A 15,716-nucleotide genomic window follows, 5' to 3' on the forward strand; every position below is an offset into this window, starting at 1 on the left:
CTGTAGCGGGCAGTCAGGGCCTCTCGCTGACTCCTCTTTCTCTTTCTCTTAGGAAGCGGAGAAGCTGGTGGCTTCGCTACAGGATTCCTCCCTGGAGGAGGACGCATTCTCCACCTCCCGCTCTCACAGTGCTGCTGCTCTACCCCTGTCCCACGAGGCTGCCATGAAGTGGTTCTACAAAGACCCTCAGGGGGAGATCCAAGGTTGGTTTGTTATCCTCCCGCAGGCCCATTATCTTTATGGTGGGTGGCCTGGGAAGTCTGTTCTATACCTGGCCCCAGGCCATATTTGCAGGTGTCCCTCCTGATCTCACGTTATGGTTTGGGGAGTCCATTCTCCCATTGGCTCCACAGTGTGGACCGGGAAGAGGCCGGATTCCCCTGGACTCATAGTGCATTCCCTCCTCTGTCATTGTACACACAGGTCCATTCAGTACACAGGAGATGGCGGAGTGGTGCCAGGCCGGGTACTTTACCATGTCACTGTTAGTCAAGAGAGGATGTGACGAGGGGTTCCAGCCCCTGGGCGAAGTCATCAAGATGTGGGGCCGCGTGCCCTTTGCTCCGGGACCCTCCCCGCCTCCTCTGCTGGTGAGAGAGCTTGTTCTATATGCAGGCCATGGCTTCGTGTACGCAATAGTATTTAGCAATGTTTTAGTTGGTGCACCCTGCACCGTTCCATAGAAAGCAGTTGCTTGGTCTCCTCCTATCTGGCTATGTATATTACGGTATATGCAATGTTCTTTACATTTAAACTGTTACAATATTTTGTTTTGCAGGGTAATATAGATCAGCAGTGCCTGAAAAAACAGCAGGAATTAGCTCTGTATCAGCAATTGCAACACCAGTATCTTCTGCAGCTTATCAGCAGGTAATGTCATTATGTGAGCGGCACATACCATACACAGAACTGCCCTCCCTCGCCCCTCTGTATCGCCCGCACTGCCCTCCCTCGCCCCTCTGTATCGCCTGCACTGCCCTCCCTCGCTCCTCTGTATCGCCCGCACTGCCCTCCCTCGCTCCTCTGTATCGCCCGCACTGCCCTCCCTCGCTCCTCTGTATCGCCCGCACTGCCCTCCCTCGCTCCTCTGTATCGCCCACACTGCCCTCCCTCGCTCCTCTGTATCGCCCGCACTGCCCTCCCTCGCTCCTCTGTATCGCCTGCACTGCCCTCCCTCGCTCCTCTGTATCGCCCACACTGCCCTCCCTCGCTCCTCTGTATCGCCCGCACTGCCCTCCCTCGCTCCTCTGTATCGCCCACACTGCCCTCCCTCGCTCCTCTGTATCGCCCGCACTGCTTTCCCTCGCCCCTCTGTATCGCCTGCACTGCCCTCCCTCGCTCCTCTGTATCGCCCGCACTGCCCTCCCTCGCCCCTCTGTATCGCCCGCACTGCCCTCCCTCTCTCCTCTGTATCGCCCGCACTGCCCTCCCTCGCTCCTCTGTATCGCCCGCACTGCCCTCCCTCGCTCCTCTGTATCGCCCGCACTGCCCTCCCTCGCTCCTCTGTATCGCCCACACTGCCCTCCCTCGCTCCTCTGTATCGCCCGCACTGCCCTCCCTCGCCCCTCTGTATCGCCCGCACTGCCCTCCCTCTCTCCTCTGTATCGCCTGCACTGCCCTCCCTCTCTCCTCTGTATCGCCTGCACTGCTTTCCCTCGCCCCTCTGTATCGCCTGCACTTCCCTCCCTCTCTCCTCTGTATCGCCCGCACTGCCCTCCCTCTCTCCTCTGTATCGCCTGCACTGCCCTCCCTCTCTCCTCTGTATCGCCTGCACTGCCCTCCCTCTCTCCTCTGTATCGCCTGCACTGCCCTCCCTCTCTCCTTTGTCTGTATCGCACGCACTGCCCTCCCTCTCTCCTTTGTCTGTATCGCCCGCACTGCCCTCCCTCTCTCCTTTGTCTGTATCGCGCGCACTGCCCTCCCTCTCTCCTTTGTCTGTATCGCGCGCTCTGCCCTCCCTCTCTCCTTTGTCTGTATCGCGCGCACTGCCCTCCCTCTCTCCTTTGTCTGTATCGCCCGCCCTGCCCTCCCTCTCTCCTTTGTCTGTATCGCCCGCCCTGCCCTCCCTCTCTCCTTTGTCTGTATCGCCCGCCCTGCCCTCCCTCTCTCCTTTGTCTGTATCGCCCGCCCTGCCCTCCCTCTCTCCTTTGTCTGTATCGCCCGCCCTGCCCTCCCTCTCTCCTTTGTCTGTATCGCCCGCCCTGCCCTCCCTCTCTCCTTTGTCTGTATCGCGCGCACTGCCCTCCCTCGCTCCTCTGTATCGCCCACACTGCCCTCCCTCGCTCCTCTGTATCGCCCGCACTGCCCTCCCTCGCCCCTCTGTATCGCCCGCACTGCCCTCCCTCTCTCCTCTGTATCGCCTGCACTGCCCTCCCTCTCTCCTCTGTATCGCCTGCACTGCTTTCCCTCGCCCCTCTGTATCGCCTGCACTTCCCTCCCTCTCTCCTCTGTATCGCCCGCACTGCCCTCCCTCTCTCCTCTGTATCGCCTGCACTGCCCTCCCTCTCTCCTCTGTATCGCCTGCACTGCCCTCCCTCTCTCCTCTGTATCGCCTGCACTGCCCTCCCTCTCTCCTTTGTCTGTATCGCCCGCCCTGCCCTCCCTCTCTCCTTTGTCTGTATCGCCCGCACTGCCCTCCCTCTCTCCTTTGTCTGTATCGCGCGCACTGCCCTCCCTCTCTCCTTTGTCTGTATCGCGCGCACTGCCCTCCCTCTCTCCTTTGTCTGTATCGCCCGCCCTGCCCTCCCTCTCTCCTTTGTCTGTATCGCCCGCCCTGCCCTCCCTCTCTCCTTTGTCTGTATCGCCCGCCCTGCCCTCCCTCTCTCCTTTGTCTGTATCGCCCGCCCTGCCCTCCCTCTCTCCTTTGTCTGTATCGCCCGCCCTGCCCTCCCTCTCTCCTTTGTCTGTATCGCCCGCCCTGCCCTCCCTCTCTCCTTTGTCTGTATCGCGCGCACTGCCCTCCCTCTCTCCTTTGTCTGTATCGCGCGCTCTGCCCTCCCTCTCTCCTTTGTCTGTATCGCGCGCTCTGCCCTCCCTCTCTCCTTTGTCTGTATCGCGCGCTCTGCCCTCCCTCTCTCCTTTGTCTGTATCGCGCGCTCTGCCCTCCCTCTCTCCTTTGTCTGTATCGCGCGCTCTGCCCTCCCTCTCTCCTTTGTCTGTATCGCGCGCTCTGCCCTCCCTCTCTCCTTTGTCTGTATCGCGCGCTCTGCCCTCCCTCTCTCCTTTGTCTGTATCGCGCGCTCTGCCCTCCCTCTCTCCTTTGTCTGTATCGCCCGCCCTGCCCTCCCTCTCTCCTTTGTCTGTATCGCCCGCCCTGCCCTCCCTCTCTCCTTTGTCTGTATCGCCCGCCCTGCCCTCCCTCTCTCCTTTGTCTGTATCGCCCGCCCTGCCCTCCCTCTCTCCTTTGTCTGTATCGCCCGCCCTGCCCTCCCTCTCTCCTTTGTCTGTATCGCCCGCCCTGCCCTCCCTCTCTCCTTTGTCTGTATCGCCCGCCCTGCCCTCCCTCTCTCCTTTGTCTGTATCGCCCGCCCTGCCCTACCCTATATAGTCAGATAATGATGGGATCTTCTCTCTCCTGGCTGCAGACAGCAGTACTCCTCCTCCCAGCAGAAATCTGGAGATCTGACGCCGCAACAGCAGCAGCAGCTAACACTGTTCCTACAGCAACTGAATCCCTCAAAATCCAGGTACTCTCCAGAAGCGGCTTTCTGTCTGATCTCCCCAGCAGTGTGTTACTTCTGCTATCTGGTAGGGATAAAAGAGGGACAGGTATAGGATGTGGTGATGGAGGGAGGCTGGGGGCAGGATGTGGTGGTAATAGGGGAGATGGAGGGAGGCTGGGGGCAGGATGTGGTGGTAATAGGGGAGATGGAGGGAGGCTGGGGGCAGGATGTGGTGGTAATAGGGGAGATGGAGGGAGGCTAGGGGCAGGATGTGGGGGTGATGGAGACCTGTGGTAATAGGGGAGATGGAGGGAGGCTAGGGGCAGGATGTGGTGGTAATAGGGGAGATGGAGGGAGGCTGGGGGCAGGATGTGGTGGTAATAGGGGAGATGGAGGGACGCTAGGGGCAGGATGTGGTGGTAATAGGGGAGATGGAGGGAGGCTGGGGGCAGGATGTGGTGGTAATAGGGGAGATGGAGGGAGGCTGGGGGCAGGATGTGGTGGTAATAGGGGAGATGGAGGGACGCTAGGGGCAGGATGTGGTGGTAATAGGGGAGATGGAGGGAGGCTAGGGGCAGGATGTGGTGGTAATAGGGGAGATGGAGGGAGGCTGGGGGGCAGGATGTGGTGGTAATAGGGGAGATGGAGGGACGCTAGGGGCAGGATGTGGTGGTAATAGGGGAGATGGAGGGAGGCTGGGGGCAGGATGTGGTGGTAATAGGGGAGATGGAGGGAGGCTGGGGGCAGGATGTGGTGATAATAGGGGAGATGGAGGGAGGCTGGGGGCAGGATGTGGTGATAATAGGGGAGATGGAGGGACGCTAGGGGCAGGATGTGGTGGTAATAGGGGAGATGGAGGGAGGCTGGGGGCAGGATGTGGTGGTAATAGGGGAGATGGAGGGAGGCTGGGGGCAGGATGTGGTGGTAATAGGGGAGATGGAGGGAGGCTGGGGGCAGGATGTGGTGGTAATAGGGGAGATGGAGGGAGGCTGGGGGCAGGATGTGGTGGTAATAGGGGAGATGGAGGGAGGCTAGGGGCAGGATGTGGGGGTGATGGAGACCTGTGGTAATAGGGCAGATGGAGGGAGGCTAGGGGCAGTATGTGGTGGTAATAGGGGAGATGGAGGGAGGCTGGGGGCAGGATGTGGTGGTAATAGGGGAGATGGAGGGACGCTAGGGGCAGGATGTGGTGGTAATAGGGGAGATGGAGGGAGGCTAGGGGCAGGATGTGGTGGTAATAGGGGAGATGGAGGGAGGCTGGGGGCAGGATGTGGTGGTAATAGGGGAGATGGAGGGACGCTAGGGGCAGGATGTGGTGGTAATAGGGGAGATGGAGGGAGGCTGGGGGCAGGATGTGGTGGTAATAGGGGAGATGGAGGGAGGCTGGGGGCAGGATGTGGTGGTAATAGGGGAGATGGAGGGAGGCTGGGGGCAGGATGTGGTGGTAATAGGGGAGATGGAGGGAGGCTAGGGGCAGGATGTGGGGGTGATGGAGACCTGTGGTAATAGGGGAGATGGAGGGAGGCTAGGGGCAGGATGTGGTGGTAATAGGGGAGATGGAGGGAGGCTGGGGGCAGGATGTGGTGGTAATAGGGGAGATGGAGGGACGCTAGGGGCAGGATGTGGTGGTAATAGGGGAGATGGAGGGAGGCTGGGGGCAGGATGTGGTGGTAATAGGGGAGATGGAGGGAGGCTGGGGGCAGGATGTGGTGGTAATAGGGGAGATGGAGGGACGCTAGGGGCAGGATGTGGTGGTAATAGGGGAGATGGAGGGAGGCTGGGGGCAGGATGTGGTGGTAATAGGGGAGATGGAGGGACGCTAGGGGCAGGATGTGGTGGTAATAGGGGAGATGGAGGGAGGCTAGGGGCAGGATGTGGTGGTAATAGGGGAGATGGAGGGAGGCTGGGGGCAGGATGTGGTGGTAATAGGGGAGATGGAGGGACGCTAGGGGCAGGATGTGGTGGTAATAGGGGAGATGGAGGGAGGCTGGGGGCAGGATGTGGTGGTAATAGGGGAGATGGAGGGAGGCTGGGGGCAGGATGTGGTGATAATAGGGGAGATGGAGGGACGCTAGGGGCAGGATGTGGTGGTAATAGGGGAGATGGAGGGACGCTAGGGGCAGGATGTGGTGGTAATAGGGGAGATGGAGGGAGGCTGGGGGCAGGATGTGGTGGTAATAGGGGAGATGGAGGGACGCTAGGGGCAGGATGTGGTGGTAATAGGGGAGATGGAGGGAGGCTGGGGGCAGGATGTGGTGGTAATAGGGGAGATGGAGGGAGGCTGGGGGCAGGATGTGGTGATAATAGGGGAGATGGAGGGACGCTAGGGGCAGGATGTGGTGGTAATAGGGGAGATGGAGGGACGCTAGGGGCAGGATGTGGTGGTAATAGGGGATATGGAGGGAGGCTGGGGGCAGGATGTGGTAATAGGGGAGATGGAGGGACGCTAGGGGCAGGATGTGGTGGTAATAGGGGAGATGGAGGGAGGCTGGGGGCAGGATGTGGTGGTAATAGGGGAGATGGAGGGACGCTAGGGGCAGGATGTGGTGGTAATAGGGGAGATGGAGGGACGCTAGGGGCAGGATGTGGTGGTAATAGGGGAGATGGAGGGACGCTAGGGGCAGGATGTGGGGGTGATGGAACCCTCTGGTAATAGGGGAGATGGAGGGAGGCTGGGGGCAGGATGTTGTGGTAATATGGGAGATGGAGGGAGGCTAGGGGCAGGATGTGGTGGTAATAGGGGAGATGGAGGAAGGCTGGGGGCAGGATGTGGTGGTAATAGGGGAGATGGAGGGACGCTGGGGGCAGGATGTGGTGGTAATAGGAGAGATGGAGGGAGGCTAGGGGCAGGATGTGGGGGTGATGGAGACCTGTGGTAATAGGGGAGATGGAGGGAGGCTAGGGGCAGGATGTGGGGGTGATGGAGACCTGTGGTAATAGGGGAGATGGAGGGAGGGTAGGGGCAGGATGTGGTGGTAATAGGGGAGATGGAGGGAGGCTGGGGGCAGGATGTGGTGGTAATAGGGGAGATGGAGGGACGCTAGGGGCAGGATGTGGTGGTAATAGGGGAGATGGAGGGAGGCTGGGGGCAGGATGTGGTGGTAATAGGGGAGATGGAGGGACGCTAGGGGCAGGATGTGGTGGTAATAGGGGAGATGGAGGGAGGCTGGGGGCAGGATGTGGTGGTACTAGGGGAGATGGAGGGACGCTAGGGGCAGGATGTGGTGGTAATAGGGGAGATGGAGGGACGCTAGGGGCAGGATGTGGGGGTTATGGAACCCTCTGGTAATAGGGGAGATGGAGGGAGGCTGGGGGCAGGATGTTGTGGTAATATGGGAGATGGAGGGAGGCTGGGGGCAGGATGTGGTGGTAATAGGGGAGATGGAGGGAGGCTAGGGGCAGGATGTGGTGGTAATAGGGGAGATGGAGGGAGGCTGGGGGCAGGATGTGGTGGTAATAGGGGAGATGGAGGAAGGCTGGGGGCAGGATGTGGTGGTAATAGGGGAGATGGAGGGACGCTAGGGGCAGGATGTGGTGGTAATAGGGGAGATGGAGGGAGGCTGTGGGCAGGATGTGGTGGTAATAGGGGAGATGGAGGGACGCTAGGGGCAGGATGTGGTGGTAATAGGGGAGATGGAGGGAGGCTGGGGGCAGGATGTGGTGGTAATAGGGGAGATGGAGGGAGGCTGGGGGCAGGATGTGGTGGTAATAGGGGAGATGGAGGGACGCTAGGGGCAGGATGTGGTGGTAATAGGGGAGATGGAGGGACGCTAGGGGCAGGATGTGGTGGTAATAGGGGAGATGGAGGGACGCTAGGGGCAGGATGTGGGGGTGATGGAACCCTCTGGTAATAGGGGAGATGGAGGGAGGCTGGGGGCAGGATGTGGTGGTAATATGGGAGATGGAGGGAGGCTGGGGGCAGGATGTGGTGGTAATAGGGGAGATGGAGGGAGGCTAGGGGCAGGATGTGGTGGTAATAGGGGAGATGGAGGGAGGCTAGCGGCAGGATGTGGTGGTAATAGGGGAGATGGAGGGAGGCTGGGGGCAGGATGTGGTGGTAATAGGGGAGATGGAGGAAGGCTGGGGGCAGGATGTGGTGGTAATAGGGGAGATGGAGGGAGGCTAGGGGCAGGATGTGGTGGTAATAGGGGAGATGGAGGAAGGCTGGGGGCAGGATGTGGTGGTAATAGGGGAGATGGAGGAAGGCTGGGGGCAGGATGTGGTGGTAATAGGGGAGATGGAGGGACGCTAGGGGCAGGATGTGGTGGTAATAGGGGAGATGGAGGGAGGCTGTGGGCAGGATGTGGTGGTAATAGGGGAGATGGAGGGACGCTAGGGGCAGGATGTGGTGGTAATAGGGGAGATGGAGGGAGGCTGGGGGCAGGATGTGGTGGTAATAGGGGAGATGGAGGGACGCTAGGGGCAGGATGTGGTGGTAATAGGGGAGATGGAGGAAGGCTGGGGGCAGGATGTGGTGGTAATAAGGGAGATGGAGGGAGGCTGGGGGCAGGATGTGGTGGTAATAGGGGAGATGGAGGGAGGCTAGGGGCAGGATGTGGTGGTAATAGGGGAGATGGAGGGAGGCTGTGGGCAGGATGTGGTGGTAATAGGGGAGATGGAGGGACGCTAGGGGCAGGATGTGGTGGTAATAGGGGAGATGGAGGGAGGCTGGGGGCAGGATGTGGTGGTAATAGGGGAGATGGAGGGACGCTAGGGGCAGGATGTGGTGGTAATAGGGGAGATGGAGGGACGCTAGGGGCAGGATGTGGTGGTAATAGGGGAGATGGAGGGACGCTAGGGGCAGGATGTGGGGGTGATGGAACCCTCTGGTAATAGGGGAGATGGAGGGAGGCTGGGGGCAGGATGTGGTGGTAATATGGGAGATGGAGGGAGGCTGGGGGCAGGATGTGGTGGTAATAGGGGAGATGGAGGGAGGCTAGGGGCAGGATGTGGTGGTAATAGGGGAGATGGAGGGAGGCTAGCGGCAGGATGTGGTGGTAATAGGGGAGATGGAGGGAGGCTGGGGGCAGGATGTGGTGGTAATAGGGGAGATGGAGGAAGGCTGGGGGCAGGATGTGGTGGTAATAGGGGAGATGGAGGGAGGCTAGGGGCAGGATGTGGTGGTAATAGGGGAGATGGAGGAAGGCTGGGGGCAGGATGTGGTGGTAATAGGGGAGATGGAGGGAGGCTAGGGGCAGGATGTGGTGGTAATAGGGGAGATGGAGGAAGGCTGGGGGCAGGATGTGGTGGTAATAGGGGAGATGGAGGGAGGCTAGGGGCAGGATGTGGTGGTAATAGGGGAGATGGAGGAAGGCTGGGGGCAGGATGTGGTGGTAATAGGGGAGATGGAGGGAGGGTAGGGGCAGGATGTGGGGGTGATGGAGGGAGGCTAGGGGCAGGATGTGGGGGTGATGGAGCCCTGTGGTAATAGGGGAGATGGAGGAAGGCTGGGGGCAGGATGTGGTAGTAATAGGGGAGATGGATGGAGGCTAAGGGCAGGATGTGGTGGTAATAGGGGAGATGGAGGAAGGCTAGGGGCAGGATGTGGTGGTAATAGGGGAGATGGAGGGAGGCTAGCGGCAGGATGTGGTGGTAATAGGGGAGATGGAGGGAGGCTAGGGGCAGGATGTGGTGGTAATAGGGGAGATGGAGGGAGGCTAGGGGCAGGATGTGGGGGTGATGGAGGGAGGCTAGGGGCAGGATGTGGGGGTGATGGAGCCCTGTGGTAATAGGGGAGATGGAGGAAGGCTGGGGGCAGGATGTAGTGGTAATAGGGGAGATGGAGGGAGGCTAGGGGCAGGATGTGGGGGTGATGGAGCCCTGTGGTAATAGGGGAGATGGAGGGCGGCTAGGGGCAGGATGTGGTGGTAATAGGGGAGATGGAGGGAGGCTAGGGGCAGGATGTGGGGGAGATGGAGGGAGACTAGGGGCAGGATGTGGGGGTGATGGAGCCCTGTGGTAATAGGGGAGATGGAGGGAGGCTGCGGGCAGGATGTGGTGGTAATAGGGGAGATGGAGGAAGGCTGGGGGCAGGATGTGGTGGTAATAGGGGAGATGGAGGGAGACTGGGGTCAGTATGTGGTGGTAATAGGGGAGACGGAGGAAGGCTGGGGGCAGGATGTGGTGGTAATAGGGGAGATGGAGGGAGGCTAGGGTCAGGATGTGTGGGTGATGGAGACCTGTGGTAATAGGGGAGATGGAGGAAGGCTGGGGGCAGGATGTGGTGGTAATAGGGGAGATGGAGGGAGGCTAGGGGCGGGATGTGGTAATAGGGGAGATGGAGGGAGGCTAGGGGCAGGATGTGGGGTGATAGGGGAGATGGAGGGACGCTAGGGGCAGGATGTGGTGGTAATAGGGGAGATGGTGGGAGGCTGGGGGCAGGATGTGGTGGTAATAGGGGAGATGGAGGGACGCTAGGGGCAGGATGTGGTGGTAATAGGGGAGATGGAGGGAGGCTGGGGGCAGGATGTGGTGGTACTAGGGGAGATGGAGGGACGCTAGGGGCAGGATGTGGTGGTAATAGGGGAGATGGAGGGACGCTAGGGGCAGGATGTGGTGGTAATAGGGGAGATGGAGGGAGGCTGGGGGCAGGATGTGGTGGTAATAGGGGAGATGGAGGGACGCTAGGGGCAGGATGTGGTGGTAATAGGGGAGATGGAGGGAGGCTGGGGGCAGGATGTGGTGGTACTAGGGGAGATGGAGGGACGCTAGGGGCAGGATGTGGTGGTAATAGGGGAGATGGAGGGACGCTAGGGGCAGGATGTGGTGGTAATAGGGGAGATGGAGGGACGCTAGGGGCAGGATGTGGGGGTTATGGAACCCTCTGGTAATAGGGGAGATGGAGGGAGGCTAGGGGCAGGATGTGGTGGTAATAGGGGAGATGGAGGGAGGCTGGGGGCAGGATGTGGTGGTAATAGGGGAGATGGAGGGAGGCTGGGGGCAGGATGTGGTGGTAATAGGGGAGATGGAGGGACGCTAGGGGCAGGATGTGGTGGTAATAGGGGAGATGGAGGGAGGCTAGGGGCAGGATGTGGTGGTAATAGGGGAGATGGAGGGAGGCTGGGGGCAGGATGTGGTGGTAATAGGGGAGATGGAGGGAGGCTGGGGGCAGGATGTCGTGGTAATAGGGGAGATGGAGGGACGCTAGGGGCAGGATGTGGTGGTAATAGGGGAGATGGAGGGAGGCTGGGGGCAGGATGTGGTGGTAATAGGGGAGATGGAGGGACGCTAGGGGCAGGATGTGGTGGTAATAGGGGAGATGGAGGGAGGCTGGGGGCAGGATGTGGTGGTACTAGGGGAGATGGAGGGACGCTAGGGGCAGGATGTGGTGGTAATAGGGGAGATGGAGGGACGCTAGGGGCAGGATGTGGTGGTAATAGGGGAGATGGAGGGACGCTAGGGGCAGGATGTGGGGGTTATGGAACCCTCTGGTAATAGGGGAGATGGAGGGAGGCTGGGGGCAGGATGTGGTGGTAATATGGGAGATGGAGGGAGGCTGGGGGCAGGATGTGGTGGTAATAGGGGAGATGGAGGGAGGCTGGGGGCAGGATGTGGTGGTAATAGGGGAGATGGAGGGAGGCTGGGGGCAGGATGTGGTGGTAATAGGGGAGATGGAGGAAGGCTGGGGGCAGGATGTGGTGGTAATAGGGGAGATGGAGGGACGCTGGGGGCAGGATGTGGTGGTAATAGGAGAGATGGAGGGAGGCTAGGGGCAGGATGTGGGGGTGATGGAGCCCTGTGGTAATAGGGGAGATGGAGGGCGGCTAGGGGCAGGATGTGGTGGTAATAGGGGAGATGGAGGGAGGCTGGGGGCAGGATGTGGTGGTAATAGGGGAGATGGAGGGACGCTAGGGGCAGGATGTGGTGGTAATAGGGGAGATGGAGGGAGGCTGGGGGCAGGATGTGGTGGTAATAAGGGAGATGGAGGGAGGCTGGGGGCAGGATGTGGTGGTAATAGGGGAGATGGAGGGAGGCTAGGGGCAGGATGTGGTGGTAATAGGGGAGATGGAGGGAGGCTGTGGGCAGGATGTGGTGGTAATAGGGGAGATGGAGGGAGGCTGGGGGCAGGATGTGGTGGTAATAGGGGAGATGGAGGGACGCTAGGGGCAGGATGTGGTGGTAATAGGGGAGATGGAGGGACGCTAGGGGCAGGATGTGGTGGTAATAGGGGAGATGGAGGGAGGCTGGGGGCAGGATGTGGTGGTAATAGGGGAGATGGAGGGAGGCTGGGGGCAGGATGTGGTGGTAATAGGGGAGATGGAGGGACGCTAGGGGCAGGATGTGGGGGTGATGGAACCCTCTGGTAATAGGGGAGATGGAGGGAGGCTGGGGGCAGGATGTGGTGGTAATATGGGAGATGGAGGGAGGCTGGGGGCAGGATGTGGTGGTAATAGGGGAGATGGAGGGAGGCTAGGGGCAGGATGTGGTGGTAATAGGGGAGATGGAGGGAGGCTAGCGGCAGGATGTGGTGGTAATAGGGGAGATGGAGGGAGGCTGGGGGCAGGATGTGGTGGTAATAGGGTAGATGGAGGAAGGCTGGGGGCAGGATGTGGTGGTAATAGGGGAGATGGAGGGAGGCTAGGGGCAGGATGTGGTGGTAATGGGGGAGATGGAGGAAGGCTGGGGGCAGGATGTGGTGGTAATAGGGGAGATGGAGGGAGGCTAGGGGCAGGATGTGGTGGTAATAGGGGAGATGGAGGAAGGCTGGGGGCAGGATGTGGTGGTAATAGGGGAGATGGAGGGAGGCTAGGGGCAGGATGTGGTGGTAATAGGGGAGATGGAGGAAGGCTGGGGGCAGGATGTGGTGGTAATAGGGGAGATGGAGGGAGGCTAGGGGCAGGATGTGGTGGTAATAGGGGAGATGGAGGAAGGCTGGGGGCAGGATGTGGTAGTAATAGGGGAGATGGAGGGAGGCTAGGGGCAGGATGTGGGGGTGATGGAGGGAGGCTAGGGGCAGGATGTGGGGTGATGGAGCCCTGTGGTAATAGGGGAGATGGAGGAAGGCTGGGGGCAGGATGTGGTGGTAATAGGGGAGATGGATGGAGGCTAGGGGCAGGGTGTGGTGGTAATAGGGGAGATGGAGGAAGGCTAGGGGCAGGATGTGGTGGTAATAGGGGAGATGGAGGGAGGCTAGCGGCAGGATGTGGTGGTAATAGGGGAGATGGAGGGAGGCTAGGGGCAGGATGTGGTGGTAATAGGGGAGATGGAGGGAGGCTAGGGGCAGGATTTGGGGGTGATGGAGGGAGGCTAGGGGCAGGATGTGGGGGTGATGGAGCCCTGTGGTAATAGGGGAGATGGAGGAAGGCTGGGGGCAGGATGTAGTGGTAATAGGGGAGATGGAGGGAGGCTAGGGGCAGGATGTGGGGGTGATGGAGCCCTGTGGTAATAGGGGAGATGGAGGGCGGCTAGGGGCAGGATGTGGTGGTAATAGGGGAGATGGAGGGAGGCTAGGGGCAGGATGTGGGGGAGATGGAGGGAGACTAGGGGCAGGATGTGGGGGTGATGGAGCCCTGTGGTAATAGGGGAGATGGAGGGAGGCTGGGGGCAGGATGTGGTGGTAATAGGGGAGATGGAGGGAGACTGGGGTCAGTATGTGGTGGTAATAGGGGAGACGGAGGAAGGCTGGGGGCAGGATGTGGTGGTAATAGGGGAGATGGAGGAAGACTGGGGCAGGATGTGGGGTTGATGGAGCCCTGTGGTAATAGGGGAGATGGAGGGAGGCTGGGGGCAGGATGTGGTGGTAATAGGGGAGATGGAGGGAGACTGGGGTCAGTATGTGGTGGTAATAGGGGAGACGGAGGAAGGCTGGGGGCAGGATGTGGTGGTAATAGGGGAGATGGAGGGAGGCTAGGGGCGGGATGTGGTAATAGGGGAGATGGAGGGAGGCTAGGGGCAGGATGTGGTGGTAATAGGGGAGATGGAGAAAGGCTAGGGGCAGGATGTGGGGGTGATGGAGCCCTGTGGTAATAGGTGAGATGGAGGGAGGCTAGGGGCAGGATGTGGGGAGATGGAGCCCTGTGGTAATAGGGGAGATGGGGGAAGGCTGGGGGCAGGATGTGGTGGTAATAGGTGAGATGGAGGAAGGCTAGGGGCAGGATGTGGGGGTGATGGAGCCCTGTGGTAATAGGGGAGATGGAGGGAGGTTGGGGGCAGGATGTGGTGGTAATAATGGAGATGGAGGGAGGCTGGGGTCAGTATGTGGTGGTAATAGGGGAGATGGAGGAAGGTTAGGAGCAGGATGTGGTGGTAATAGTGGAGATGGAGGGAGGCTAGGGGCAGGATGTGGTAATAGGGGAGATGGAGGGAGGCTGGGGGCAGGATGTGGTGGTTAATAGTGGAGATGGAGGAAGGTTAGGGGCAGGATGTGGTGGTAATTGGGGAGATGGAGGGAGGCTAGGGGCGGGATATGGTAATAGGGGAGATGGAGGGAGGCTGGGGGCAGGATGTGGTGGTAATAGGGGAGATGGAGGAAGGCTAGGGGCAGGATGTGTGGGTGATGGAGACCTGTGGTAATAGGGGAGATGGAGGAAGGCTGGGGGCAGGATGTGGTGGTAATAGGGGAGATGGAGGAAGGCTGGGGGCAGGATGTGGTGGTAATAGGGGAGATGGAGGAAGGCTAGGGGCAGGATGTGGGGGTGATAGAACCCTCTGGTAATAGGGGAGATGGAGGGAGGCTAGGGGCAGGAAGTGGTGGTAATAGGGGAGATGGAGGAAGGCTAGGGGCAGGATGTGGTGGTAATAGGGGAGATGGAGGAAGGCTGGGGGCAGGATGTGGTGGTAATAGGGGAGATGGAGGGAGGCTAGGGGCAGTATGTGGGGGTGATGGAGCCCTGTGGTAATAGGGGCGATGGAGGGAAGCTAGGGGCAGGATGTGGGGGTGATGGAGCCCTGTGGTAATAGGGGAGATGGAGGGAGGCTGCGGGCAGGATGTAGTGGTAATAGGGGAGATGGAGGAAGGCTAGGGGCAGGATGTGGTGGTAATAGGGGAGATGGAGGGAGGCTAGGGGCAGGATGTGGGGGAGATGGAGGGAGACTAGGGGCAGGATGTGGGGGTGATGGAGACCTGTGGTAATAGGGGAGATGGAGGAAGGCTGGGGGCAGGATGTGGTGGTAATAGGGGAGATGGAGGGAGGCTGGGGGCAGGATGTGGTGGTAATAGGGGAGATGGAGGGAGGCTGGGGGCAGGATGTGGTGGTAATAGGGGAGATGGAGGGAGGCTGGGGTCAGTATGTGGTGGTAATAGGGGAGATGGAGGAAGGCTGGGGGCAGGATGTGGTGGTAATAGGGGAGATGGAGGAAGGCTAGGGGCAGGATGTGGGGGTGATGGAGACCTGTGGTAATAGGGGTGATGGAGGAAGGCTGGGGGCAGGATGTGGTGGTAATAGGGGAGATGGAGGGAGGCTGGGGTCAGTATGTGGTGGTAATAGGGGAGATGGAGGAAGGTTAGGGGCAGGATGTGGTGGTAATAGGGGAGATGGAGGGAGGCTAGGAGCGGGATGTGGTAATAAGGGAGATGGAGGGAGGCTGGGGGCAGGATGTGGTGGTAATAGGGGAGATGGAGGAAGGCTAGGGGCAGGATGTGGGGGTGATGGAGACCTGTGGTAATAGGGGAGATGGAGGGAGGCTGGGGGCAGGATGTGGTGGTAATAGGGGAGATGGAGGGAGGCTGGGGTCAGTATGTGGTGGTAATAGGGGAGATGGAGGAAGGTTAGGGGCAGGATGTGGTGGTAATAGGGGAGATGGAGGGAGGCTGGGGTCAGTATGTGGTGGTAATAGGGGAGATGGAGGAAGGTTAGGGGCAGGATGTGGTGGTAATAGGGGAGATGGAGGGAGGCTAGGGGCAGGATGTGGGGGTGATGGAGCCCTGTGGTAATAGGGGATATGGAGGGAGGCTAGGGGCAGGATGTGGGGGTGATGGAGCCCTGTGGTAATAGGGGAGATGGAGGGAGGCTAGGGGCAGGATGTGGTGGTAATAGGGGAGATGGAGGGAGGCTAGGGGCAGGATGTGGGGGAGATGGAGGGAGACTAGGGGCAGGATGTGGGGGTGATGGAGCC

At 60.1% G+C, this 15,716-nt stretch overlaps 1 protein-coding gene across 4 annotated transcripts in view; it reads left to right on the forward strand.

Moving 5' to 3' along the window:
• Positions 1-15,716, forward strand: part of GIGYF1 (GRB10 interacting GYF protein 1) — a 96,507-nt gene that overhangs the window by 50,560 nt on the left and 30,231 nt on the right. For all 4 annotated transcript variants that reach the window (XM_063950444.1, XM_063950443.1, XM_063950446.1 and 1 more), the window contains exons 13-16: positions 53-203; positions 424-590; positions 779-870; positions 3,585-3,686. In XM_063950444.1, coding sequence (XP_063806514.1) covers positions 53-203; positions 424-590; positions 779-870; positions 3,585-3,686 — 512 coding nt within the window. The remainder of the gene's footprint in view (positions 1-52; positions 204-423; positions 591-778; positions 871-3,584; positions 3,687-15,716) is intronic.

The sequence above is a fragment of the Pseudophryne corroboree genome, assembly GCF_028390025.1.
Source record: "Pseudophryne corroboree isolate aPseCor3 chromosome 6 unlocalized genomic scaffold, aPseCor3.hap2 SUPER_6_unloc_4, whole genome shotgun sequence".
NCBI classification, from domain to species: Eukaryota; Metazoa; Chordata; class Amphibia; order Anura; family Myobatrachidae; genus Pseudophryne; species Pseudophryne corroboree.